General features: G+C 37.6%; 1 protein-coding gene across 1 annotated transcript in view; it reads left to right on the forward strand.

Moving 5' to 3' along the window:
* Nucleotides 1–11,816, forward strand: part of abcd2 (ATP-binding cassette, sub-family D (ALD), member 2) — a 28,167-nt gene extending 16,351 nt beyond the window's left edge. The window contains exons 6-10 of the mRNA XM_061959750.1: nt 2,853–2,998; nt 7,251–7,396; nt 7,686–7,770; nt 10,922–11,047; nt 11,121–11,816. Coding sequence (XP_061815734.1) covers nt 2,853–2,998; nt 7,251–7,396; nt 7,686–7,770; nt 10,922–11,047; nt 11,121–11,325 — 708 coding nt within the window. The 3' untranslated portion in view covers nt 11,326–11,816. The remainder of the gene's footprint in view (nt 1–2,852; nt 2,999–7,250; nt 7,397–7,685; nt 7,771–10,921; nt 11,048–11,120) is intronic.
* Nucleotides 11,817–25,358: the final 13,542 nt, after the last annotated feature.

Here is a 25,358-nt window from a genome sequence, read left to right on the forward strand (position 1 = left end):
CCAGAGCTTGGGAGCAGCAACGGCGAAAGCTCTGTCACCTCTAAGCTTCAGCCTTGTGTCAGGGACCGTCAACAGCAGCTGATCGGCTGATCTTAAGGATCGGGTGGGGCAGTAAGGCTGAAGGAGGTCGGAGAGATAGGTTGGCGCGAGGTTGTTTAGACATTTAAAAACAAATAAAAGGAGTTTAAAATGTATTCGGTAACGCACAGGGAGCCAGTGAAGGGACGCTAAAATAGGGGTGATGTGCTCACGTCTGCGGGTCTGTGTTAGCAGACGAGCAGCAGAGTTCTGCACGAGCTGCAGGCGGGCGAGGGAGGCCTGGCTAATGCCAACATACAGGGCATTACAGTAATCAAGACGAGTCGAGATAAAAGCGTGGATTAATTTCTCAAGATCATGTCTTGATAGAAGCGGTTTCACTTTCGCTATTTGGCGTAATTGATAAAAGCTTTTTTGAACGACGCTGCTGATTTGTTTTTCGAATTTAAAATCTGAGTCAAACTTTACCCCCAGGTTTGTGACAGAGTCGCTGAGATACGGGGTCAGAGTGCCGAGGTCAACGTTGGGGGAGGGAGAGCGACTTGGACCGAACAACATAACTTCTGTTTTGTCTTCATTTAGGCTCAGGAAGTTAGCTGAAAGCCAGACTTTGATGTCGTGCAGGCAGTCAATAAGACTTTGAACCGTGTTATTTTGTGCCATGGGAAAATAAATCTGGCAATCATCGGCATAAAAATGAAATGCAATACTGTACTTCCTAAAAATAGAACCAAGGGGGAGAAGGTAAAGCGCAAATAAAATTGGGGCAAGGATTGAGCCCTGGGGGACCCCATGTGGTAAAGGAGCTGTGGACAACATAAAACTGTCTACTTTTACACAAAAACTCCTACAATGGGATCTAGAAAGTCAGAGCTTTTCTTCCGGTCTCTCACACCCCCGCCCCTCATTTACCATTTTTTTTCTTTTTTGCATATTATAAAAAAGAAGGGTTGTCATATTAGGCAGTGATGGGTAAGCTACTTGGAACATGAAGTAAGCTAAGCTACAAGTTACTCTTTATTAAATGGAGCTACGCTACAGGAGAAGCTATCCCCAGAGAATTGTAGCAAGCTACACTACAAGCTACTCGGCTTGCTGTATTATTGTCAAGACTTGGACTATGGCTTGGTTTGTTCTCCCGAGGTGCAAGTGAATTGGACTGGTCATGGCGTGAAGGTAAATACATATTTAATAATAACACTCAAAGGAACAAAAGGCGCGCTCAAGGCGGATGTACAAACTTGACTAATGAAAACAAAAGACTTGCACGGGGGCAAAAAACTATGAACAACAAAAAACACTAACTGTGGCAATAATAAACAAACTTACTTGGCATGGACATGAAGTGCGCAGAGGTGGACAGAGTGTGACAGGGGGCATAAATGCGGGGGTGTCGTCAGGACGAACAACAGAAAATGAAAAGCTTAAATAACACAGACATGATTAACGAAAACAGGTGCGTGACTCAAAACGTGAAACAGGTGCGTGACGTGACAGGTGAAAACTAATGGTTGCTATGGTGACAAACAAGAGTGCACAATGAGTCCAAACGTGGAACAGGTGAAACTAATGGGTAATCATGCAAACAAGACAAGGGAGTGAAAAGACAGAAACTAAAGAGTCCTATAACTAAACAAAACATGACTTAAAACAAAACATGATTACACAGACATGACAATTATATAAATATATAACTTAACGTACAACTTTCCACCAAACAAAAAGAAAAAATGCTCAGTTTGATTGGTTATTATTATAAACACTAGCTAGAAACATGCCCTCGCTTAGGACCCTTAGGACCCTCGCTTCAGGAGGGAGGAGTCTTTTTATTCTAAGGCTGTCTAAAATGATGAAAGTTGTCATCTCTCTTGTGTGAGACGACGAAGGTTGTAGTGATTTTAAGTGCAGACAAACGAGGAGGAAGCGTGCAGTAAAAAAGGGTATTTAATGATTAAACAAACCAAAAAGCGACAGCAACAGGCAAGTGCTCTGACTACTATAAAGTAAACAAAAACAAAATGCTGGAACACAGCAGTAACACTTACAAAGAATGTGGAGCAGACAACGTTCACAAAGTACATGCGTATTTGAGCTCAATATGGACAGAATCATCAACAGTGACCAGTGAATAATGCTCCGACGACCAAATGGTGTCACAAGCTCAACTTATATAGTGCTAATTACCAACTGAAAAAAGTTGAGGGGAAAAGCGCTCAAAGGCAGGCGTAATGCTGCTGCAGGAAAGGAAAAAAACACAGAATAAGAGCGCAAGACAGAAACTAAAACTACACACAGAAAAATAGCATGAAACGGCATGATCTGATAAGAGATCATGACAGATACACACATATATATATATATATATAATTATATATATACATATATACATACAAATATATATACATGTATATATTAAACCCAAATACATTAAAAAAAAACATTTTATATATTTTCTTAATTTACATTTAATCTTGTTTTTAAACTCCTTTTTCATATATTGGTTAAATATTAACTTTTTAAGGGAAAAATATTTTGTTATATTCGGGTGGTCAAAACAGTACATAATTCCACGTTAATATGATTGTAAATGCAAGCCCAGAACGGTTGAAGGGAATTTTAAGCTTCTACCTTTTAAGGTACTACTGTGTTTTGTACACTCATGGAATACTGGAAGGACAGTTCAGGTATTATGCTACCAAATGGGCTCCTGAACTGTACCACTACATGAAAATAGGACTTGATATGTATATAATAAATGTTTTTGAATCTCTGTTTTGCTGGCTATTAATGAATGCTGTCCTGTGCCTTTTAAGGTGGATGAGGGAATGCACCTATTGATCACCGGACCGAACGGCTGCGGTAAAAGCTCCCTCTTTCGTATCCTCAGCGGTTTGTGGCCTGTGTACGGCGGGCGCCTCCATAAACCGTCTCCTCAGCATATGTTCTACATCCCTCAGAGGTACACAGTCATGATACACGTACTACAAACCTCCTACTATACTTACTCATCACTTACTATTATTACTATTGTTTGAGCACCCTGCCTGTAACCCGGTCTGTAATGGAATCCATTGTAATAAGAGCTATGAGTATTGTGCTTACATAGAGTCTACACTTTTGTGTGTATCCTACGTTTCTTTGCACAGTTTTGTGTATCTTTCACCTGCATAATAATATGAATAAGAGAACATTATAAATGATTGTAGATAAAGGATAATGTGCACCCATTGGCTACAGCGCCATGTTTTTGTCCCTTTCCTGCATAGATTTACCCTTTTTTGTCTTTTTTTTTTTACCATAAACTTTTAATTCTAGCGTGATTTTAACTAGTCACGCCTCATAGTAGTAGATATTTAATACAAAGGTGAAGCAGCCACCCAGCAGCCGTGCCCATATTATTTACAATAGACCTGAGGCACAATAGATATCTTTGTTGTGAAGTATTTCAAGTGTTAAGTTGATCCCACTTAAAGACGTCTGGCAGCATCTGTTGTCATTCAGTCGCTGTCAATGAATTATATAAACCTTGAGAGAGAAAAACACTCTGTGCGCGCATGCGGCTTCTCTCAGTCCGCTCTCAGTCCCTCTCTGTTTCTGAGAACTTTTGACACTTTAGAGGCAGGCTTTGAATAGACGACCCGGCAACTCCCCCTCCTTTCTGATTGGTGGCTTTAAAATGCCTGCTGTCTCAAGGTCAGAACCAATCCACTTTATTTATATAGCACATTTAAACAACAAAATGTTTCCAAAGTGCTGCACAACAATATTAAACACAATTAAAAACAATATAAAATAAATATGATTAAAAACATTTTCAAAGGGTAAAACCAATTAAAACAGTAAATAGAAATCAACATTTTAAAAACACAAAGGACAACAGAGGACCACACAACTCACGTAGTGCTAAAAGCCAGAGAATAAAAGTGGGTCTTAAGACGAGACTTAAAACATTCCACTGTGGGAGCAGTTCGAATATGGAGGGGCAGAGTGTTCCAGAGCTTAGGGCCGACCACAGAGAAGGCCCTGTCTCCCCTGGTTTTAAGTCTCGTCTTGGACACCACGAGCTGGAGCTGGCTCTCGGACCTCAGAGCGCGCGCAGGATTGTAAGTTTGGATGAGGTCCGAGATATACTGAGGTGCCAGTCCATGTAAAGCTTTAAAAACAAACAGCAAGGTTTTAAAATCAATTCTAAAATGAACATAACCAATTCGAGGAAAACCGTTACCATTGAACTGTGTGTCCTTGCTGAAGATTAGTTTTTAGACAAAAAAGCCCAATACACAATTTCTTCCATCCATCCATCCATCTTCTTCCGCTTATCCGAGGTCGGGTCGCGGGGGCAGCAGCCTAAGCAGGGAAGCCCAGACTTCCCTCTCCCCAGCCACTTCGTCCAGCTCTTCCTGTGGGACCCCGAGGCGTTCCCAGGCCAGCCTGGAGACATAGTCTTCCCAACGTGTCCTGGGTCTTCCCCGCGGCCTCCTACCGGTCGGACGTGCCCTAAACACCTCCCAAGGGAGGCGTTCGGGTGGCATCCTGACCAGATGCCCGAACCACCTCATCTGGCTCCTCTCGATGTGGAGGAGCAGCGGTTTTACTTTGAGCTCCCCCCGGATGGCAGAGCTTCTCACCCTATCTCTAAGGGAGAGCCCCGCCACCCGGCGGAGGAAACTCATTTCGGCCGCTTGTACCCGTGATTTTGTCCTTTCGGTCATAACACAATTTCTTATGACTCAAAAACAATATAAAACACACACATTGGATCACATTGTTAGGCCATCACACTTGCATCAATAAATTAGCTACCTTTTTATTGTTATTATATAAAGTAGATGTATATAATGCAACAATATGACATTGCAATTCCCAGGGGAGCATATGTCCACAAAAACTATTTTGCCAGTTGAAATAAACTATCTTTAATGATCCCAAGTTGTTGTTCAAGTACACTATTTTTGACATGTTCACATGATATAATAAGAAATAATGATGTCATCGTTTAATAGGTTGTAGTGTTAAATAAGTACATTAAAAATGACAAAATACAGTAAAACCTTTGCATAGTGAAGCAGAGTTCCCCGTAGAAAACAATGTGAACATGAATAATTGGTTTTTGCCTCGACAAAAGTCAGAAATAATGGACTTATTTAAATACCTGGGTGTTCACCTCAGCAATGAACTGGACTGGACTCACAATTTAAACGCTGTGTACAAGAAGAGTCAAAGTTGCCTACACCTCTTCAGGAGACTGAGGTCCTTCGGGATGTGCGGGTCACTGCTGTGCACCTTTTACGACACTGGCGGCTTCTGCGCTGTTCGATTCCGTCGTTTTCTGGGGTGGGGGCAGCACGGTCAGAGACAGGAACAGACTTAAATGAAGTGATTAGGAGAGCAGACTCCGCCCTAGGTTGCCCACTAGACAACATTGAGGAGGTGGCTGACAGAAGAATGCTGACATAGTTAACAACCATAATGTCTAATACCTCTCACCCCATGCACGGCACATAGGAAGCCCTGAGTAGCTCCTTCAGCATTCGATTGTTACATCCACCGTGCAAGAAGGAACGCTGCCGCAGGTCCTTTCTATCCACAGCTATAAGACATTACAATACACTTATCTGATTACTGTGATGTTTTTTCTAGGTGGGAAATACGGCTGTTAGTGTTTTTGTTTTATTTTATGTTGTATTTATACATATTAGTGCGCAACATGTAGTATTTATTACTTTTTTTTGTTTTTCTTTACAATTTAATTCTGTTACTCTATGTAAAAACCTGCACTGCAACAACGTAACTCCCCATTGTGGGAAAAATAAAAGTCTTTGCTATCCTATCCTACTATAAAGCACACAGGCATATAAGCCACACCCACTAAATTTTAGAAGAAGAAAAAATATTTCTATATATTAGCCACACCGGCCTATGAGCTGCAAATATATGTTGTGAAATTTGTTATTTACACATAAATATTCTGTAAATGTTTATTTGCAAACCTTAATTGTTTCTAAACGGTGTCTGTAACACAGCAGTAAAACGGCTGATCAAACAAAACAGAAGTCATCGTCATGGACCCACTAGCTGCGGAAGCTAGCTCTCCAATCAACTAAACCGACTCAATAACTCCATGGTGAATTAACTGAGGAATTTTGTGAAAGTGAAACAATACAAAAATAATTGTTTTAGTTGTATTGTAAAACTTGTAAATGTTGCCTGGGGTGATGAATGAAGATACAATATGAGTAACAACGCTATGGACGACTAGTTGATGGAACAGCACTTGTACTTCCAGTTCAAGGGACTATAAACAGAATGAAATAATGTAGTACACAGGGGTAATAAATCAACAATCTCTGAACTGTCAACATGCAAACAAAAGTCCCCTTTAACCATGTTGCTACAATAATAAAATAAAATAAAAATGCAATTGTATTTTCCTTGCTGTTGGCGAATGTTTGTGGCATGCAAACAACAAGAGGAGGCGAAGCACACAGAGGCATATTTGGCTCGATCTAAAAGTTCGTAAATCGAAAAGAGAGGTTCCACTGAACACTAATAGTTTTTTTTTTTTCTAAAGACTCCTCTTCACAAAAGACAAGGCTAACAGGTTTCCTCGGATTGGCTCTGACCTGAAATGGAGACAAATAGGCGACAGAAAGGAAGGAGGGGGAGTTGCCAGGCCGCCTGTTCAATCCCCGGAATTTAGAGTGTCAAAAGTAACCAGGATGAGAGCAGTACTTGTCAATTATTTTCTGCTTTCCCGCCCCCCACACTTGCCGCCGCGACTATAAATAGTATAATGTGTCTATAAATTTGCATAACATTGTATCCTTATTATCATTTAAAAAAAGAGCGTATAGATCAATTTACAACAAATAAATTACTTGAATTACATTGTTTATTAATCTGGTTTTTTTTATTATGAAAATGAGGAAGTCATGATTATTGTCTACAATGGTCACGTTTTGTAGTGCACAGCTTTTCAAAGAAAGGTCTGAAGCATGATACTGACAAAGCAGTATCGCCCCAGTATTTACCACACCATGACACTGCTCTTGTGCAAATAAAAAACATTCAAAATCCAGCAGTGTTAAGATGAGAAAATGTCTCAGCTCGCTACAACACACTCCTAAAATCCCCCTGCACTAGAAATGCTATAAATGAAACACTGTGAATGGAAATCCCACTAAATTGCAGTGACATATGTTTGTGTTAAGGCCTTACATGTCCATGGGCTCCCTACGCGACCAGGTCATCTATCCAGATTCGGTGGAAGACATGGCCGCCAGAGGCCTCAACGACAAGGACATGGAGGCCATCTTGGACATTGTCAACCTCAACCACATTGTCACCAGGGAGGGAGGTATGCCATGTCAAGATCTGCAATATAAACACATTTTAGTACCCGTGGTATGCCTGCAGGGTGTTGTAAACTTCAGTTAATAACTGCCAGTTTTGTCGGGGCAGCAAACAAACAGGCGGATTCTTAATAAATCGCAGTACCGAGCTTAGTGAGGGTTTAATGTGTGAATGGCGTCACTGGGACAAAGTCCTTTAACAAATATGCAGTCGTAAAAGTCCCAATGTGCAGGTTTGTTCTTTGAGACTGCTGCCTTTCAAGAAATGATCAGTGAACTGTTCTTTACTTTCAGGCTGGGATGCCGAACTGGACTGGAAGGACGTGTTGTCTGGAGGCGAGAAGCAACGGATGGGCATGGCACGCATGTTCTATCACAAGTAAGACAACAAGAATACTTTTCAGGATGCCTCAATAATCACAAGGCAGAAACATAAGGTATGCCTGTGCATGCATCTAAAGTAATCCATTACAAACAATGTTTTAACACAATGAATCAAGCTTGGAAAAATCTGTGGATTTTGCATTGATCCTTAATATCAATTTTTTCCCCCCCAATACATACCTATCAAAGTAATTTGCTTTTAGAATGAAAATATCCATCCATCCATTTTCTACCGCTTGTCCCTCTCAGGGTCGCGGGGACCACCGGAGCCAACAAAATAAATTCATTACTCTTACTTGGTAGTACCTCTACCTACCTACCTACCGTTGGTTTCTACCTCCTTTTAATGTCCAAAACTAATCCAGTGGAACCTCTTTTTGGTTCTTGAACATGGTTTGTAAATTGAAAAGTTTGAATAGTGAAGCATAGTTCCGGTAAGAATAAATGAAAACATGAATAATTGGCTCTCGCCTAGACAAAAGTCTATTTTAGTTTTAAAAAATTAAAAAAAATACCTATATATGTGTGTGTGTGTGTGTATATATATATATATATATATATATATATATATATATATATATATATATATGTATATATATATATATATGTATATATGTCTTAATAAGGTTATCCAAAAAATAGTGCTCGATACCGTAGTAGAGCGCAATATATGTATGTGTGGGGAAAAAAATCACAAGACTATTTCATCTCTACAGGCCTGTTTCATGAGGGGGGTACCCTCAATCGTCAGGAGATTTTAATGGGAGCATTCGCATACCATGGTTTATATAGGGCACAGAGTGGGTGGGTACAGGCTGGCCTAGGGGCGTGGTGATTGGTTCATGTGTTACCTAGGAGGTGTTTCCGTCTATGGCGGCATGTTGTTACAATTTCGCTGCGCTTGTTGAGGGATGACAGGTCTGGACGGTAGATAATAAACAGTTTCTCTTTCAAGCATAGGTTGCATCTTTTATTACCACTATTGTAAGGTGTGCTGGATGCAAGAATTTGCCATGTTATTGAATATTCAACATTATTGTCTTCGAGGTCCCAAATGTGTTTGCTGAGTTCTGTGGTATTTCGCAGGTTTTTGTTCCTGAAAGAAGCCTTGTGGTTGTTCCATCTGGTTTTGAATTCACCCTCGGTTAATCCTACATATGTGTCGGATGTGTTAATGTCCTTGCGTATTACCTTAGATTGGTAGACAACTGATGTTTGTAAGCATCCCCCTCAACTGATGTTTGTAAGCATCCCCCTCAACGGGGGATGCTTACAAACATCAGTTGTCTACCGATCTAAGGTAATACGCAAGGACATTAACACATCCGACACATATGTAGGATTAACCGAGGGTGAATTCAAAACCAGATGGAACAACCACAAGGCTTCTTTCAGGAACAAAAACCTGCGAAATACCACAGAACTCAGCAAACACATTTGGGACCTCAAAGACAATAATGTTGAATATTCAATAACATGGCAAATTCTTGCATCCAGCACACCTTACAATAGTGGTAATAAAAGATGCAAACTATGCTTGAAAGAGAAACTGTTTATTATCTACCGTCCAGACCTGTCATCCCTCAACAAGCGCAGCGAAATTGTAACAACATGCCGCCATAGACGGAAACACCTCCTAGGTAACACATGAACCAATCACCACGCCCCTAGGCCAGCCTGTACCCACCCACTCTGTGCCCTATATAAACCATGGTATGCGAATGCTCCCATTAAAATCTCCTGACGATTGAGGGTACCCCCCTCATGAAACAGGCCTGTAGAGATGAAATAGTCTTGTGATTTTTTTTCCCCACACATACATATATATATATATATATATATATATATACACATACACACATATATGTATATGTGTGTCTGTATGTTTTTGGTAATTTTTTCTCACTTATAACCTATATAAGTGAGAATATAGGTTATATATATATATATATATATATATATATATATATATATATACATACACACATATATGTATATGTGTGTCTGTATGTTTTTGGTAATTTTTTCTCACTTATAACCTGTTTTGAAAAAGTTTCATTTTATATAATATACCAAAGAATTAGGGGTGTGAAAAAAAATCGATTTTCGAATTATTCGTGATTTTTAATCAATAAAAAAAACAAAAAAAAATTATTTATTTATATAAATCATATTGTTGATGTGGATGATCATATCTGCTATACACATTTACTTCAGAAGTGTTGGATACTTCTCTTGTTGCTTTATTTGTATTTTACTTTATTAAATATTTGAGTGGAGTTTAATTATATAAAATCTGTTTTTTTTTTTAGTAATTTAGAAATTGATCGTAGCTGTTTATCTATTTTATGGAGGATTGTAGTTAATCATAGATCTAGTACTCAATGTTATTAAAAAAGTATTGCTTTTGAATCGAGAATCATTTTGAACCAAGAATCGATTCTGAATCGAATCGTTACCCCCAAGAATCGAGTTGAATCAAATCGTGTGGTGCCCAAAGATTCACAGGCCTACAATTAATACATTGTGAGAATCGGTTTGAATCGAGAACCGTGTTGAATGGAAAATCGATTCTGAATCGAATGGTCACCTCAGGAGTCGGAGTCAGATCGAATCGTTAGGTGCCCAAAAATGTACACCCTTCTGTGGACGCTTTAAAATACTGCTACTCTGCTGTTGTCTGCACTTACCGGCGCTTTTAATGCTGACTGAGCACTTTTCTCCTTATCGCTATTCCAACATTAGTTCTGTTGTTGCTGTGTTCTGCAATATACTTCAAAGACATCTGCGTTGTCTTTTCCACTTTCTTATGCACTCCGAATTATTATTTTAAAAAAAATAGTTTTTATATTTCATTAAATCAAGGCCTCTCTCCAGTTATCACCCACTAAGCTCTGCCCTACAATTTACAGAAATGGAACAATATGTACTCCCAAGTGGTCACAATAATAAATAAATATTTGAATTAATACGTCTCTGACACTGTCCTGCATCAGTACTCGTTCGATTGAGTGTGCAGGTGTACCTAATGATGTGTCCTGAATGTGGACTGGGTAAATAGGACGCTTTAATTGTGGTCAATGTACGGACTTTTATTATTTTATTAATCGGGTGGCCTGGCCTTTGTGCGTGTGTGTGTGTGTCAGGCCTAAATACGCCCTGTTGGACGAGTGCACCAGCGCTGTGAGCATCGACGTGGAGGGCAAGATTTTCCAGGCCGCCAAGGACGCCGGCATCTCCTTGCTCTCCATCACGCACAGACCTTCGCTATGGTGAGACTCCGCCCCCACCGATTCTCCCCTCTTCGGCACGTCACGTGACCGCGGCCTCCTCCTTCTCCTCCAGGAAGTACCACACGCACCTGCTGCAGTTCGACGGCGAGGGCGGCTGGCGCTTCGAGCAGCTGGACACGGCCACGCGCCTCTCGCTCACCGAAGAGAAGCAGCGCCTGGAGAACCAGCTGGCCGGCATCCCCGAGATGCAGCAGCGCCTCAACGAGCTCTGCAAGATCCTGGGCGACGACTCGGTGCTCAGAACAGCTGAGCAGTGAGGGTAGGGGGGAGGGAGGGTGAAAAGGGGAGTGGCTTTCCTCTGCCCCCCCCACACACACTTATTTTATATTCTTTTCCAATTATGCGGGCATATTATATCAAAAATCCTCCATTTTAAGCAGCAAAAATAAGGAGCACATTTTGTCAACATGCTTGACATTTATAACAAAATGTGATTTTGTTGAGCAGGTTTTTAATTGATTTAACTTTAATATTAATTTATTTTAAGTAGCACTTTATTCTACCTGTGGTATTTTGAAATAGTTTAATATACAGTAATTACTAAATTAAGCAGTATTTCAGCAGTTTTTTTCTTTATTTTGATTCTATCAATTTTTTAATGTCACGGCATGCCTTTTTTTTTTGTGCAGAATCAAATTCTTTAATGATGTCTTAGCCCGTTTCTTTCCCCAAGCAGCTGCCTTTTTTCTAGTTTTTGCCTCAGGCTGCAAGCCCACTCAGACTTACAGAATAAATCATCTAAAAAGTCTATTATGGGAGCGATTAGTGATGCAGGTCTGGCCCCGAAAACTGAAGGCTTTTTTTGGTTTCCCGAGCAAACACAATGAGCTAAAGAGGCCCCATCTGCGGAGCAAGCAGCTGACCCTGGGGGTCATGTGACCACGCAATTAGCTAGTCTTTTAGAGGTTGCACTTTTTCCACATTTTGGTATGGTACAGCCTTATTTCAAAGTGGAATAAATTCACTTTTTGTCCTCACATTTCCACACACAATACCCCATAATGACAATGAGACAAAGTGTGATTTCTTAGTTTTTTATTTTTAATACATTTGCAAAAAGCTCTCAAAAACGTTTTCACATTGTCATTATGGGGATTGTGTGTAGAATTATGAGGACAAAAAAATTTGGAATTAGGCTGTAACATAATAAAATGTGGAAAAAGTGACGTGCTATGAATACTTTCTGGATGCACTGTATGTCTTGATCCCACATGACAGTTTGGACTAGATGTATTACTTTCCTATGTTGAGAGTAACTTCCTGTCCTAGTGCTCTTGTTTTGTTAGTATTTCCTGTTTGATCTCTGTGTTTTAAAGAACTTTTCTGTTCCTTGCCCTGCCAGCACACCTGTTCCTCATTGATTCATTCCATTAAGTTTCACCTGGTTCTCTCTTTCAGGGCTGGATCATCAGACTCTATAGGTTGTTTATTGTGCTTGGTTCCTGCATATCCTTCCCTATGCTTCTGGTGCACTTCCCAGCTGCACCATAGCTTTTGTTTTTGTCATTACATACAGGTAAAAGCCAGTAAATTTGAATATTTTGAAAAACTTGATTTATTTCAGTAATTGCATTCAAAAGGTGTAACTTGTACATTATATTTATTCATTGCACACAGACTGATGCATTCAAATGTTTATTTCATTTAATTTTGATGATTTGAAGTGGCAACAAATGAAAATCCAAAATTCCGTGTGTCACAAAATTAGAATATTACTTAAGGCTAATACAAAAAAAGGATTTTTAGAAATGTTGGCCAACTGAAAAGTATGAAAATGAAAAATATGAGCATGTACAATACTCAATACTTGGTTGGAGCTCCTTTTGCCTCAATTACTGCGTTAATGCGGCGTGGCATGGAGTCGATGAGTTTCTGGCACTGCTCAGGTGTTATGAGAGCCCAGGTTGCTCTGATAGTGGCCTTCAACTCTTCTGCGTTTTTGGGTCTGGCATTCTGCATCTTCCTTTTCACAATACCCCACAGATTTTCTATGGGGCTAAGGTCAGGGGAGTTGGCGGGCCAATTTAGAACAGAAATACCATGGTCCGTAAACCAGGCACGGGTAGATTTTGCGCTGTGTGCAGGCGCCAAGTCCTGTTGGAACTTGAAATCTCCATCTCCATAGAGCAGGTCAGCAGCAGGAAGCATGAAGTGCTCTAAAACTTGCTGGTAGACGGCTGCGTTGACCCTGGATCTCAGGAAACAGAGTGGACCGACACCAGCAGATGACATGGCACCCCAAACCATCACCCAACCATGCAAATTTTGCATTTCCTTTGGAAATCGAGGTCCCAGAGTCTGGAGGAAGACAGGAGAGGCACAGGATCCACGTTGCCTGAAGTCTAGTGTAAAGTTTCCACCATCAGTGATGGTTTGGGGTGCCATGTCATCTGCTGGTGTCGGTCCACTCTGTTTCCTGAGATCCAGGGTCAACGCAGCCGTCTACCAGCAAGTTTTAGAGCACTTCATGCTTCCTGCTGCTGACCTGCTCTATGGAGATGGAGATTTCAAGTTCCAACAGGACTTGGCGCCTGCACACAGCGCAAAATCTACCCGTGCCTGGTTTACGGACCATGGTATTTCTGTTCTAAATTGGCCCGCCAACTCCCCTGACCTTAGCCCCATAGAAAATCTGTGGGGTATTGTGAAAAGGAAGATGCAGAATGCCAGACCCAAAAACGCAGAAGAGTTGAAGGCCACTATCAGAGCAACCTGGGCTCTCATAACACCTGAGCAGTGCCAGAAACTCATCGACTCCATGCCACGCCGCATGAACGCAGTAATTGAGGCAAAAGAAGCTCCAACCAAGTATTGAGTATTGTACATGCTCATATTTTTCATTTTCATACTTTTCAGTTGGCCAACATTTCTAAAAATCCCTTTTTTGTATTAGCCTTAAGTAATATTCTAATTTTGTGACACACGGAATTTTGGATTTTCATTTGTTGCCACTTCAAATCATCAAAATTAAATGAAATAAACATTTGAATGCATCAGTCTGTGTGCAATGAATAAATATAATGTACAAGTTACACCTTTTGAATGCAATTACTGAAATAAATCAAGTTTTTCAAAATATTCTAATTTACTGGCTTTTACCTGTATACTTAAACCTGCACACCGGCTCCTGCGCCCGAATCTCTGGGTCACAAATACTGCGACGATGCGCATCCGTAACAGAATGATCCAGCCATGAAAGAGAGAACCAGCAGGAATTAAATAGAACTAATTAACAGTGAGGAACATGTGTGCTGGTATGACGGGGAACAGAAAATGAAACGTGATTCAAAACACAAGGCACCAAATGCTGACAAAACAAGAGCACCAAGACAGGAAGTGAAACTAAACACAGTCCAGACTGTCATGTGGGGTCATGACAGGTTATCCTGCTCATATTTTAGTTTTATAATCATTTAAAAATAACTAATAATATACATAAATAAAATATAAGTAATTTAATTATCCATCCATCCATTTTCTACCGCTTGTCGCATTCAGGGTCGCGAGGGGAGCTGGAGCCTGTACAATTATTATAATTGAAAGCTGATCATGAACTAGGACGACAGCAAAACCCAACGGCACCAAATCCTGCACCTTTCACATCAAGATTCTATGAAATGAAGTAAAACGCCGGGCCAGAACATCATTGTTCACCTCTTCTGTAAGCGGAGGTTGCAATACTGCAAAATGTTTGTTACGTTATTTTGTCCGAAACTATAAATTTGAGCCCTTTTTCCCGCAGCAACACAAGGGCTGAGGCTCAGCTAGAATGCCGTAAACAAAAATATTAATGTCATGTTGCTGTTTATTTTACTACTTTTAAAAATGAATTTCCCCTATGAAATGAGTGAAAAAATGCAATTGGTGGAACAAAAAAGTGTGACAAATATGTTGCCCTGCTCAGGAAACTGGCTGCTACTGACATACACACAAGTTTCTCCCACAAAATGTGACTTTTACTCGCCTTTTAATCAACGCGTAATCACATGATGTCATGCTGTATTGTATGAGGGTTATTACCTTGTTCAGCTGGAGCATCCGTAGTTGCCATGGCGACACCATTCCCATCTTGTTAGTCAGACTCTGTTGACAGGAGGCTGAAGGAGCCTCTGAATGACATGGAGTCTTGAGAGAATGCTGGGGAATCTTTTCACACGGACACAAAAAAAAGCCCACCGCCGCCGGCCTAATTAACCTCATGACAAACATTCGTCCTAACGTCCTAGTTTTGACGGACGTGATGTTTTGTTGCATGCATCCTCCCTGTTCTGTGCAGCTTTAGAAGACAAGTCCGGATCTTTTTGCAGTGACAATAACAATGGGATGACATCCTTACTGACGTCCCATGTTTAAGTGGAACATCGAATGTATTTACAATGTGCAAATGCTCGGACAATTTGGACAATTCTCTGTTCAGCGTGCATGTAGTGTTGATTTAACACAACCATAGTCAGTTACGTAGATGTCATTTAGGGGAAACGAGAGCAGGGAACGTCCCCGTATAATCTTACTTTGCAGTACTGTTACAATATATGACCTTCTTAATGTGCATGAGTTGGCGCGTGTGCGAGTTCATCCTACAAACAAGACTGAAGATGTATTTTCTTGTAAATAAAAGCATTTGATGCAAATAACTCATGTCTCCCACGGTTTACCCTATATGTAAATATTAGTTGATTTAGTGAAAGTTATATTGATATTGCATCAGGTGTATTCACAATTATGGGGGGAATTAATTTGTTTTTATTTCTGGTCAAATGAAACCATTTCCATTTTTTTGCACTTTTAATGTTCATGTATTTATTTAGTTGTTTACATGATGCCATTGCATCCTGTAAGTCAGTGGTGTCCAAATTGTGGCCCGTGGGTCGTTTGCGGCACACAGCTCATTTTTTTAACTGCCTGTGGCACATTCTAAAAATACTATTTAAAAAAAAAAAAAAAAAAAAAAAAAAAAAAAACGTAATCAAGTGAAATAAAAGAGCAAACAGGCGTAATCACATTCTTTATTTTTCTTCTCTTCTGTTATTGCTCAAAAAATAATAATCAATTCAAATCAATGTTGTTATGAATTATTAACCTATTTAAGACTCCAATTACTTCAAATATTCCACTTTGAAATATTTTGGGGGGAAATATTGCACATTTGGTGTGTTTTCCATGTTAAAAACGTGGTCTTCTTTGAATAAAAAAGGGAATAAACACTAAAAAAATAATAATAACAAAAACTCATAACCGACGGATAGAGCTTAAGTTGTTCTCGAGATTTAAGTGTTGAAAGTAAAAAAAAAAAAATTTAAGACGTATTTTTAACACTTTTGTAAGTGGAGCCCTTTTTCATCCCAAAAAAGTGTAGTGGTCTTTTTTTTAAACTCATTGGTAAAAAACATATACATATAATAAATCCAAATCAATGTTGTTACGAATTATTGACCGATTCAAGGCTCCAATTATTTCACATCAAATATTCCACATTGAAATGTTTTTTGGGGGGAAATATTGCATATTTTGTGTGTTTTCCATATTAAAAACCCAGTTTTCTTTGACAATAAGGGAATAAACAATAATAATAATAATAGATGTTATTTGTAAAAAGCACTTTACATTGAGCAAACAACCTCAAAGTGATACAGTGTATTAAAAATCATAACATAATAATTCATAATCAACGGATAGAGCTTAAGTTGATCTAGATTTAAGGGTTGGAAGTAAAAAAAAATAAAAAAAATTAACACTTATATAAGTGAAGCCCTTTTTCATCCCAAGAAAAAGTGTAGTGGGCTTTTTATTTTTTTATTTTTTACTCATTGCTCAAAAAATTACAATAAATCCATATCAATGTTGCTATAAATTATTGACCTATTCAAGGCTCCAATTACTTCACATCAAATATTCTACTTTGAAATATTTTGGGGGGGGGAAATATTGCATATTTTGTGTGTTTTCCATATTAAAAACTCAGTTTTATTTGATAAAAAGGGAATAAACAATAAAATACTAATAACTCATAGTTGACGGATATAGCTAAGGTTGATCCAGAGATTTAAGTGTTGAAAGTAAAAAAAAAAAATTAAAAAAAATGAAAGACATATTTTTAACACTTGTTAAAGTGGAGTCCTTTTTCATCCCAAAAAAGTGTAGTGGGCTTTTCTTTTCTTTTTTTACTCATTGCTCAAACATTTATTATAAATCAAAATCAATGTTGTTATGAATTATTAACTTATTCAAGGCTCCCATTATTTCACACCAAATATTCCACTTTGAAATATTTTTTGGGGGAAATATTTTATATTTTGTGTGTTTTCCATATTAAAAACCCAGTTTTCTTTGAAAATAAGGGAATAAACAATAATAATAATAATAGATGTTATTTGTAAAAAGCACTTTACATTGAGCAAACAACCTCAAAGTGATACAGTGTATTAAAAATCATAATAACATAATAATTCATAATCAACGGATAGAGCTTAAGTTGATCTAGATTTAAGGGTTGGAAGTAAAAAAAAAAAAAATTTTAACATTTATAAGTGAAGCCCTTTTTCATCCCAAAAAAAGTGTAGTGGGCTTTTTTTTTTTCCTTTTTTTTTTTTTACTCATTGCTCAAAAAATTACAATAAATCCATATCAATGTTGCTATAAATTATTGACCTATTCAAGGCTCCAATTACTTCACATCAAATATTCTACTTTGAAATATTTTTTGGGGGGAATTATTGCATATTTTGTGTGTTTTCCATATTAAAAACTCAGTTTTATTTGATAAAAAGGGAATAAACAATAAAATGCTAATAACTCATAGTTGACGGATATAGCTAAGGTTGATCCAGAGATTTAAGTGTTGAAAGAAAAAAAAAAAAAAAATGAAAGACATATTTTTAACACTTGTATAAGTGGAGTCCTTTTTCATCCCAAAAAAGTGGAGTGGGCTTTTTTTTTTTTTTTACTCATTGCTCAAACATTTATTATAAATCAAAATCAATGTTGTTATGAATTATTAACTTATTCAAGGCTCCCATTATTTCACACCAAATATTCCACTTTGAAATATTTTTTGGGGGAAATATTTTATATTTTGTGTGTTTTCCATATTAAAAACCCAGTTTTCTTTGACAATAAGGGAATAAACAATAATAATAATAATAGATGTTATTTGTAAAAAGCACTTTACATTGAGCAAACAACCTCAAAGTGATACAGTGTATTAAAAATCATAATAACATAATTCATAATCAACGGATAGAGCTTAAGTTGATCTAGATTTAAGGGTTGGAAGTAAAAAAAAAAAAAAAAAATTTAACATTTATAAGTGAAGCCCTTTTTCATCCCAAAAAAAGTGTAGTGGGCTTTTTTTTTCTTCCTTTTTTTTTTTTTACTCATTGCTCAAAAAATTACAATAAATCCATATCAATGTTGCTATAAATTATTGACCTATTCAAGGCTCCCATTATTTCACACCAAATATTCCACTTTGAAATATTTTTGGGGGGGAAATATTGCATATTTTGTGTGTTTTCCATATTAAAAACCCAGTTTTCTTTGAAAATAAGGGAATAAACAATAAAATACTAATAACTCATAGTTGACGGATATAGCTAAGGTTGATCCAGAGATTTAAGTGTTGAAAGTAAAAAATAAAAAAAATGAAAGACATATTTTTAACACTTGTATAAGTGGAGTCCTTTTTCATCCCAAAAAAGTGGAGTGGGCTTTTTTTTTTTTTTACTCATTGCTCAAACATTTATTATAAATCAAAATCAATGTTGTTATGAATTATTAACTTATTCAAGGCTCCCATTATTTCACACCAAATATTCCACTTTGAAATATTTTTTGGGGGGAAATATTGCATATTTTGTGTGTTTTCCATATTAAAAACCCAGTTTTCTTTGAAAATAAGGGAATAAACAATAATAATAATAATAGATGTTATTTGTAAAAAGCACTTTACATTGAGCAAACAACCTCAAAGTGATACAGTGTATTAAAAATCATAATAACATAATAATTCATAATCAACGGATAGAGCTTAAGTTGATCTAGATTTAAGGGTTGGAAGTAAAAAAAAATAAAAATTTAACATTTATAAGTGAAGCCCTTTTTCATCCCAAAAAAAAGTGTAGTGGGCTTTTTTTTTTTTTACTCATTGCTCAAAAAATTACAATAAATCCATATCAATGTTGCTATAAATTATTGACCTATTCAAGGCTCCAATTACTTCACATCAAATATTCTACTTTGAAATATTTTGGGGGGGGAAATATTGCATATTTTGTGTGTTTTCCATATTAAAAACTCAGTTTTATTTGATAAAAAGGGAATAAACAATAAAATACTAATAACTCATAGTTGACGGATATAGCTAAGGTTGATCCAGAGATTTAAGTGTTGAAAGTAAAAAATAAAAAAAATGAAAGACATATTTTTAACACTTGTATAAGTGGAGTCCTTTTTCATCCCAAAAAAGTGGAGTGGGCTTTTTTTTTTTTTTTACTCATTGCTCAAACATTTATTATAAATCAAAATCAATGTTGTTATGAATTATTAACTTATTCAAGGCTCCCATTATTTCACACCAAATATTCCACTTTGAAATATTTTTTGGGGGAAATATTTTATATTTTGTGTGTTTTCCATATTAAAAACCCAGTTTTCTTTGAAAATAAGGGAATAAACAATAATAATAATAATAGATGTTATTTGTAAAAAGCACTTTACATTGAGCAAACAACCTCAAAGTGATACAGTGTATTAAAAATCATAATAACATAATAATTCATAATCAACGGATAGAGCTTAAGTTGATCTAGATTTAAGGGTTGGAAGTAAAAAAAAATAAAAATTTAACATTTATAAGTGAAGCCCTTTTTCATCCCAAAAAAAAGTGTAGTGGGCTTTTTTTTTTTTTACTCATTGCTCAAAAAATTACAATAAATCCATATCAATGTTGCTATAAATTATTGACCTATTCAAGGCTCCAATTACTTCACATCAAATATTCTACTTTGAAATATTTTGGGGGGGGAAATATTGCATATTTTGTGTGTTTTCCATATTAAAAACTCAGTTTTATTTGATAAAAAGGGAATAAACAATAAAATACTAATAACTCATAGTTGACGGATATAGCTAAGGTTGATCCAGAGATTTAAGTGTTGAAAGTAAAAAATAAAAAAAATGAAAGACATATTTTTAACACTTGTATAAGTGGAGTCCTTTTTCATCCCAAAAAAGTGGAGTGGGCTTTTTTTTTTTTTTTACTCATTGCTCAAACATTTATTATAAATCAAAATCAATGTTGTTATGAATTATTAACTTATTCAAGGCTCCCATTATTTCACACCAAATATTCCACTTTGAAATATTTTTTGGGGGGAAATATTTTATATTTTGTGTGTTTTCCATATTAAAAACCCAGTTTTCTTTGAAAATAAGGGAATAAACAATAATAATAATAATAGATGTTATTTGTAAAAAGCACTTTACATTGAGCAAACAACCTCAAAGTGATACAGTGTATTAAAAATCATAATAACATAATAATTCATAATCAACGGATAGAGCTTAAGTTGATCTAGATTTAAGGGTTGGAAGTAAAAAAAAAAAAAAAATTAACATTTATAAGTGAAGCCCTTTTTCATCCCAAAAAAAAGTGTAGTGGACTTTTTTTTTTCTTTTCTTTTTTTACTCATTGCTCAAAAAATTACAATAAATCCATATCAATGTTGCTATAAATTATTGACCTATTCAAGGCTCCCATTATTTCACACCAAATATTCCACTTTGAAATATTTTTGGGGGGGAAATATTGCATATTTTGTGTGTTTTCCATATTAAAAACCCAGTTTTCTTTGAAAATAAGGGAATAAACAATAAAATACTAATAACTCATAGTTGATGGATATAGCTAAGGTTGATCCAGAGATTTAAGTGTTGAAAGTAAAAAAAAAAAAAAAAAAAAATGAAAGACATATTTTTAACACTTGTATAAGGGGAGTCCTTTTTCATCCCAAAAAGTGTAGTGGGCTTTCTTTTTTTTTTTTACTCATTGCTCAAACATTTATTATAAATCAAAATCAATGTTGTAATGAATTATTGACCTATTTAAGGCTCCCATCATTTCACACCAAATATTCCACTTTGAAATATTTTTTGGGGGAAATAGTGCATATTTTGTGTGTTTGCCATGTGAAAAACTAAAGTTTTCTTTGACAACAAAGACATAACATTTTTTTTTAAACTTATAATCGACAGAGCTTAAGTTGATATAGATTTAAGTGTTAAAAGTAAAAAAAAAAAAAGAAAAAGAATAATGGCTTTTTTTTTTTACATTGTAATTAGTGGGGCCCTTTTGGATCCCCAATAAGTGTAGTGGGACTTTTTTTTTTTAACCCATTGCTCAAAAATGTATTATAAATCAAAATCAACGTTGTTATGAATTATTGACCTATTCAAGGCTCCAATTACTTCACATTAAATTATTTCATATTTTCTGTTTTTGCCATATAAAAACTCATGTTTTCTTTGACAAAAAGGGCATAAAACAAACAATAATAAACATAAATAAGTAATAAAAACTTTGTATCGACAGATACATCTAAGGTTGATCTAGAGTAGTGGATCTCAAACAGTTTTCACCAAGTACCACCTCAGATAACACTTGGCTCTCCAAGTACCACCACAATGACCAATATTAAAATACAGTAGCATAGTAGGCCTACATTTTCATTAAAAACAAGGCAGAGATTTTATTGAACACATATTTTTAACATTGCACACAGTTTGAACAGTAATACTGTGTTTGAATATTTAATGACGTTTTTAGTTGGCGTACCACGAGGTGGAGCCCAGTTGGATAATCACTGATCTAGAAACTTAAGTGTTGAACGTTAAAAAAATATATATATACATGACTTATTTTTAACACTTTATATATGTATATTGTAGTGTCCCGGTAGGGTTAGTGCTCCAAGGGGTTCTGGGTATTTGTTCTGTTGTGTTTATGTTGTGTTACGGTGCGGATGTTCTCCCAAAATGTGTTTGTTATTCTTGTTTGGTGTGGGTTCACAGTGTGGCGCATATTTGTAACAGTGTTAAAGTTGTTTATACGGCGACCCTCAGTGTGACCTGATCAAGTATGCCTTTCATTCACTTGTGTGTTTAAAAGCCGCATATATTATGTGACTGGGCTGGCTCACTGTTTGTATGGAGGGAAATCTGACGTGACGACAGGTTGTAGAGGACGCTAAAGGCAGTGCCTTTAAGGCACGCCCCCAATATTGTTGTCCGGGTGGAAATCAGGAGAAATTCGGGAGAATGGTTGCCCCTGGAGATTTTCGGGAGGGGCTCTGAAATCCGGGAGTCTCCCGGTAAAATCGGGAGGGTTGGCAAGTATGATTGTATTGTACCATATGTCCCGGCAAGAAATCTGCGTTCATTTGCTTATTAGTGATTCCCAGAGCCCCAAAAAAGTCTGCGGGCTATAGAGTTTTCTATTCGGGCTCCAGTACTATGGAATGCCCTCCCGGTAACTGTTGGAGATGCTACCTCAGTAGAAGCATTTAAGTCCCATCTTAACACTCATTTGTATACTCTAGCCTTTAAATAGACCCCCCTTTTAGACCAGTTGATCTGCCTTTTCTTTTCTTTTCTTCTCTGCCCCCCTCTCCCTTGTGGAGGGGGGGGAGACACAGGTCCGGTGGCCATGGATGAAGTGCTGGCTGTCCAGAGTCGGGACCCGGGGTGGACCGCTCGCCTGTGCATCGGTTGGGGACATCTCTGCGCTGCTGACCCGTCTCCGCTCGAGGTGGTCTCCTACTGGCCCCACTGTGGACTGGACTCTCACTATTATGTTAGATCCACTATGGACTGGACTTTCACAACATTATGTCAGACCCACTCGACGTCCATTGCACCCACATATGCGGTCCTCTCCAAGGTTTCTCATAGTCATTCACATCGACGTCCTATTGGGGTTGTGAGTTTTTCCCTTGCCCTTACGTGGGCTCTGTACCGCGGATGTCGTCGTGGCTTGTGCAGCCCTTTGAGACACTTGTGTTTTAGGGCTATATACAGTGGGGCAAAAAAGTATTTAGTCAGCCACCAATTGTGCAAGTTCTCTGACTTAAAATGATGACAGAGGTCTGTAATTTTCATCATAGGTACACTTCAACTGTGAGAGACAGAATGTGAAAAAAAAAATCCAGGAATTCACATTGTAGGATTTTTAAAGAATTTATTTGTAAATTATGGTGGAAAATAAGTATTTGGTCAATAACAAAAATTCAACTCAATACTTTGTAATATAACCTTTGTTGGCAATAACAGAGGTCAAACGATTACTATAGGTCTTTACCAGGTTTGCACACACAGTAGCTGGTATTTTGGCCCATTCCTCCATGCAGATCTTCTCGAGAGCAGTGATGTTTTGGGGCTGTCGCCGAGCAACACGGACTTTCAACTCCCTCCACAGATTTTCTATGGGGTTGAGGTCTGGAGACTGGCTAGGCCACTCCAGGACTTTCAAATGCTTCTTACGGAGCCACTCCTTCGTTGCCCGGGCGGTGTGTTTGGGATCATTGTCATGCTGGAAGACCCAGCCATGTTTCATCTTCAAAGCTCTCTCTGATGGAAGGAGGTTTTGGCTCAAAATCTCACGATACATGGCCCCGTTCATTCTTTCCTTAACACGGATCAGTCGGCCTGTCCCCTTAGCAGAAAAACAGCCCCAAAGCATGATGTTTCCACCCCCATGCTTCACAGTAGTTGTGGTGTTCTTGGGATGCAACTCAGTATTCTTCTTCCTCCAAACACGACGAGTTGAGTTTATACCAAAAAGTTCTATTTTGGCCCACTGTATATATATATATATATATATACACAGCCATTAATACAGGTAATGGCTGTATATATATGAAGAGACAAGAGAGGTGGAGAGTTTAGTTCAATGGCATATACAGCCATTAAGGTCTGGAGACTGTATTGTATTGACTAAATACTTTTTTGCCTCACTGTAAATAAACATTGATTGATTGATATGTGGTGTTGGTTTTTAAAATGAAAAATATCAAAATGGCCCACGCGTGCTTTAATTTTCAGTGTGCCGCCCTCAGTGGGAAAAGTTTGGACACCATGGATGCAATAACCACACATGTCCACACGGTGGCAGCATGCCCTAAGTAACAAGGTTCACCTGCAACTTGACGTTGCCTATAAGGAAAGTCATAGGTTGGCATTTTTTTTTCATTGGGAACTCAAATTATTGACCATTTTACACCAACTTCTTACTAAACTTGCTCTTGAGACTGTAATACACAATATCCCCTATGGGGTGGCGCCAGTCCACCATTTGTGCATTCACTCATTGTAGGTAAGGGGTGTGTATTTTATTAGGGCCCGCATGGCCCATTGCATAAGGACTCCCTGTGGGAGTCCTTATGCAATGGGACATAAGGACCTATTGAATTTGTAAGGTTTTATTCTTTATTCTTTATTCTTCCGCCGCCACATTAAACTGTAATTTGACCCACTTAACATGCTTCAAAACTCACCATATTTGACCCACACATCAGGACCTGCGAAAATTGCCTTTTTAAAAAAAACCGAACCACAAAACTCAAAATTGCGCTCTAGCGCCCCCTAGGAAAAAAAAACTAGACTGCCTGTAACTCCCACTAGGAAGGTCGGAGAGACATGAAACAAAAACCTCTATGTAGGTCTGACTTAGACCTACATATCATAATAGTACATTCTCGGGCAAAAATCAACAGGAAGTTGGCAATTCCCCCTTCAAGACAAAAAAGTACTAAAAACAGTCACTTTTGCCTCTTTGAGCTGTAATTTGACCCCCTTAACATGCTTCAAAACTCACCGAACTGAACACACACATCAGGACTGGCAAAAATTGTGATCTAATAAAAAAACCTAACCCCAAATCTCAAAATTGTGCTCTAGCGCAATTTTTTAATGAAACGCACAAAAAACTGCTCCTCGGATGAAAAAACTTGACAAAACTGCCTGTAACTCTCCCTGGGAAGGTTGGAGAGACATGAAACAAAAGCCTCTATGTAGGCCTACATTTCATAAATTGACAACCCCCAGCAAAAATCAACAGGAAGTTTGCTATTCCCCCTTCAAAACAAATTTTTTGTAAAAACCGGTCACCTTCCTTCAAAAACTGTCTCCTCTGAGCGCGTTTGTCGTTTCGGCTTCAAACTAACACAGGAGAGAGATTAAACCCTTGTGTATAAAATAACAGAACAGAGTTTTACTACCTGCTCCGGTTTTGATTTTA

The sequence above is a fragment of the Nerophis lumbriciformis genome, linkage group LG05 (genome assembly GCF_033978685.3).
Source record: "Nerophis lumbriciformis linkage group LG05, RoL_Nlum_v2.1, whole genome shotgun sequence".
In the NCBI taxonomy this organism is placed as follows: domain Eukaryota; kingdom Metazoa; phylum Chordata; class Actinopteri; order Syngnathiformes; family Syngnathidae; genus Nerophis; species Nerophis lumbriciformis.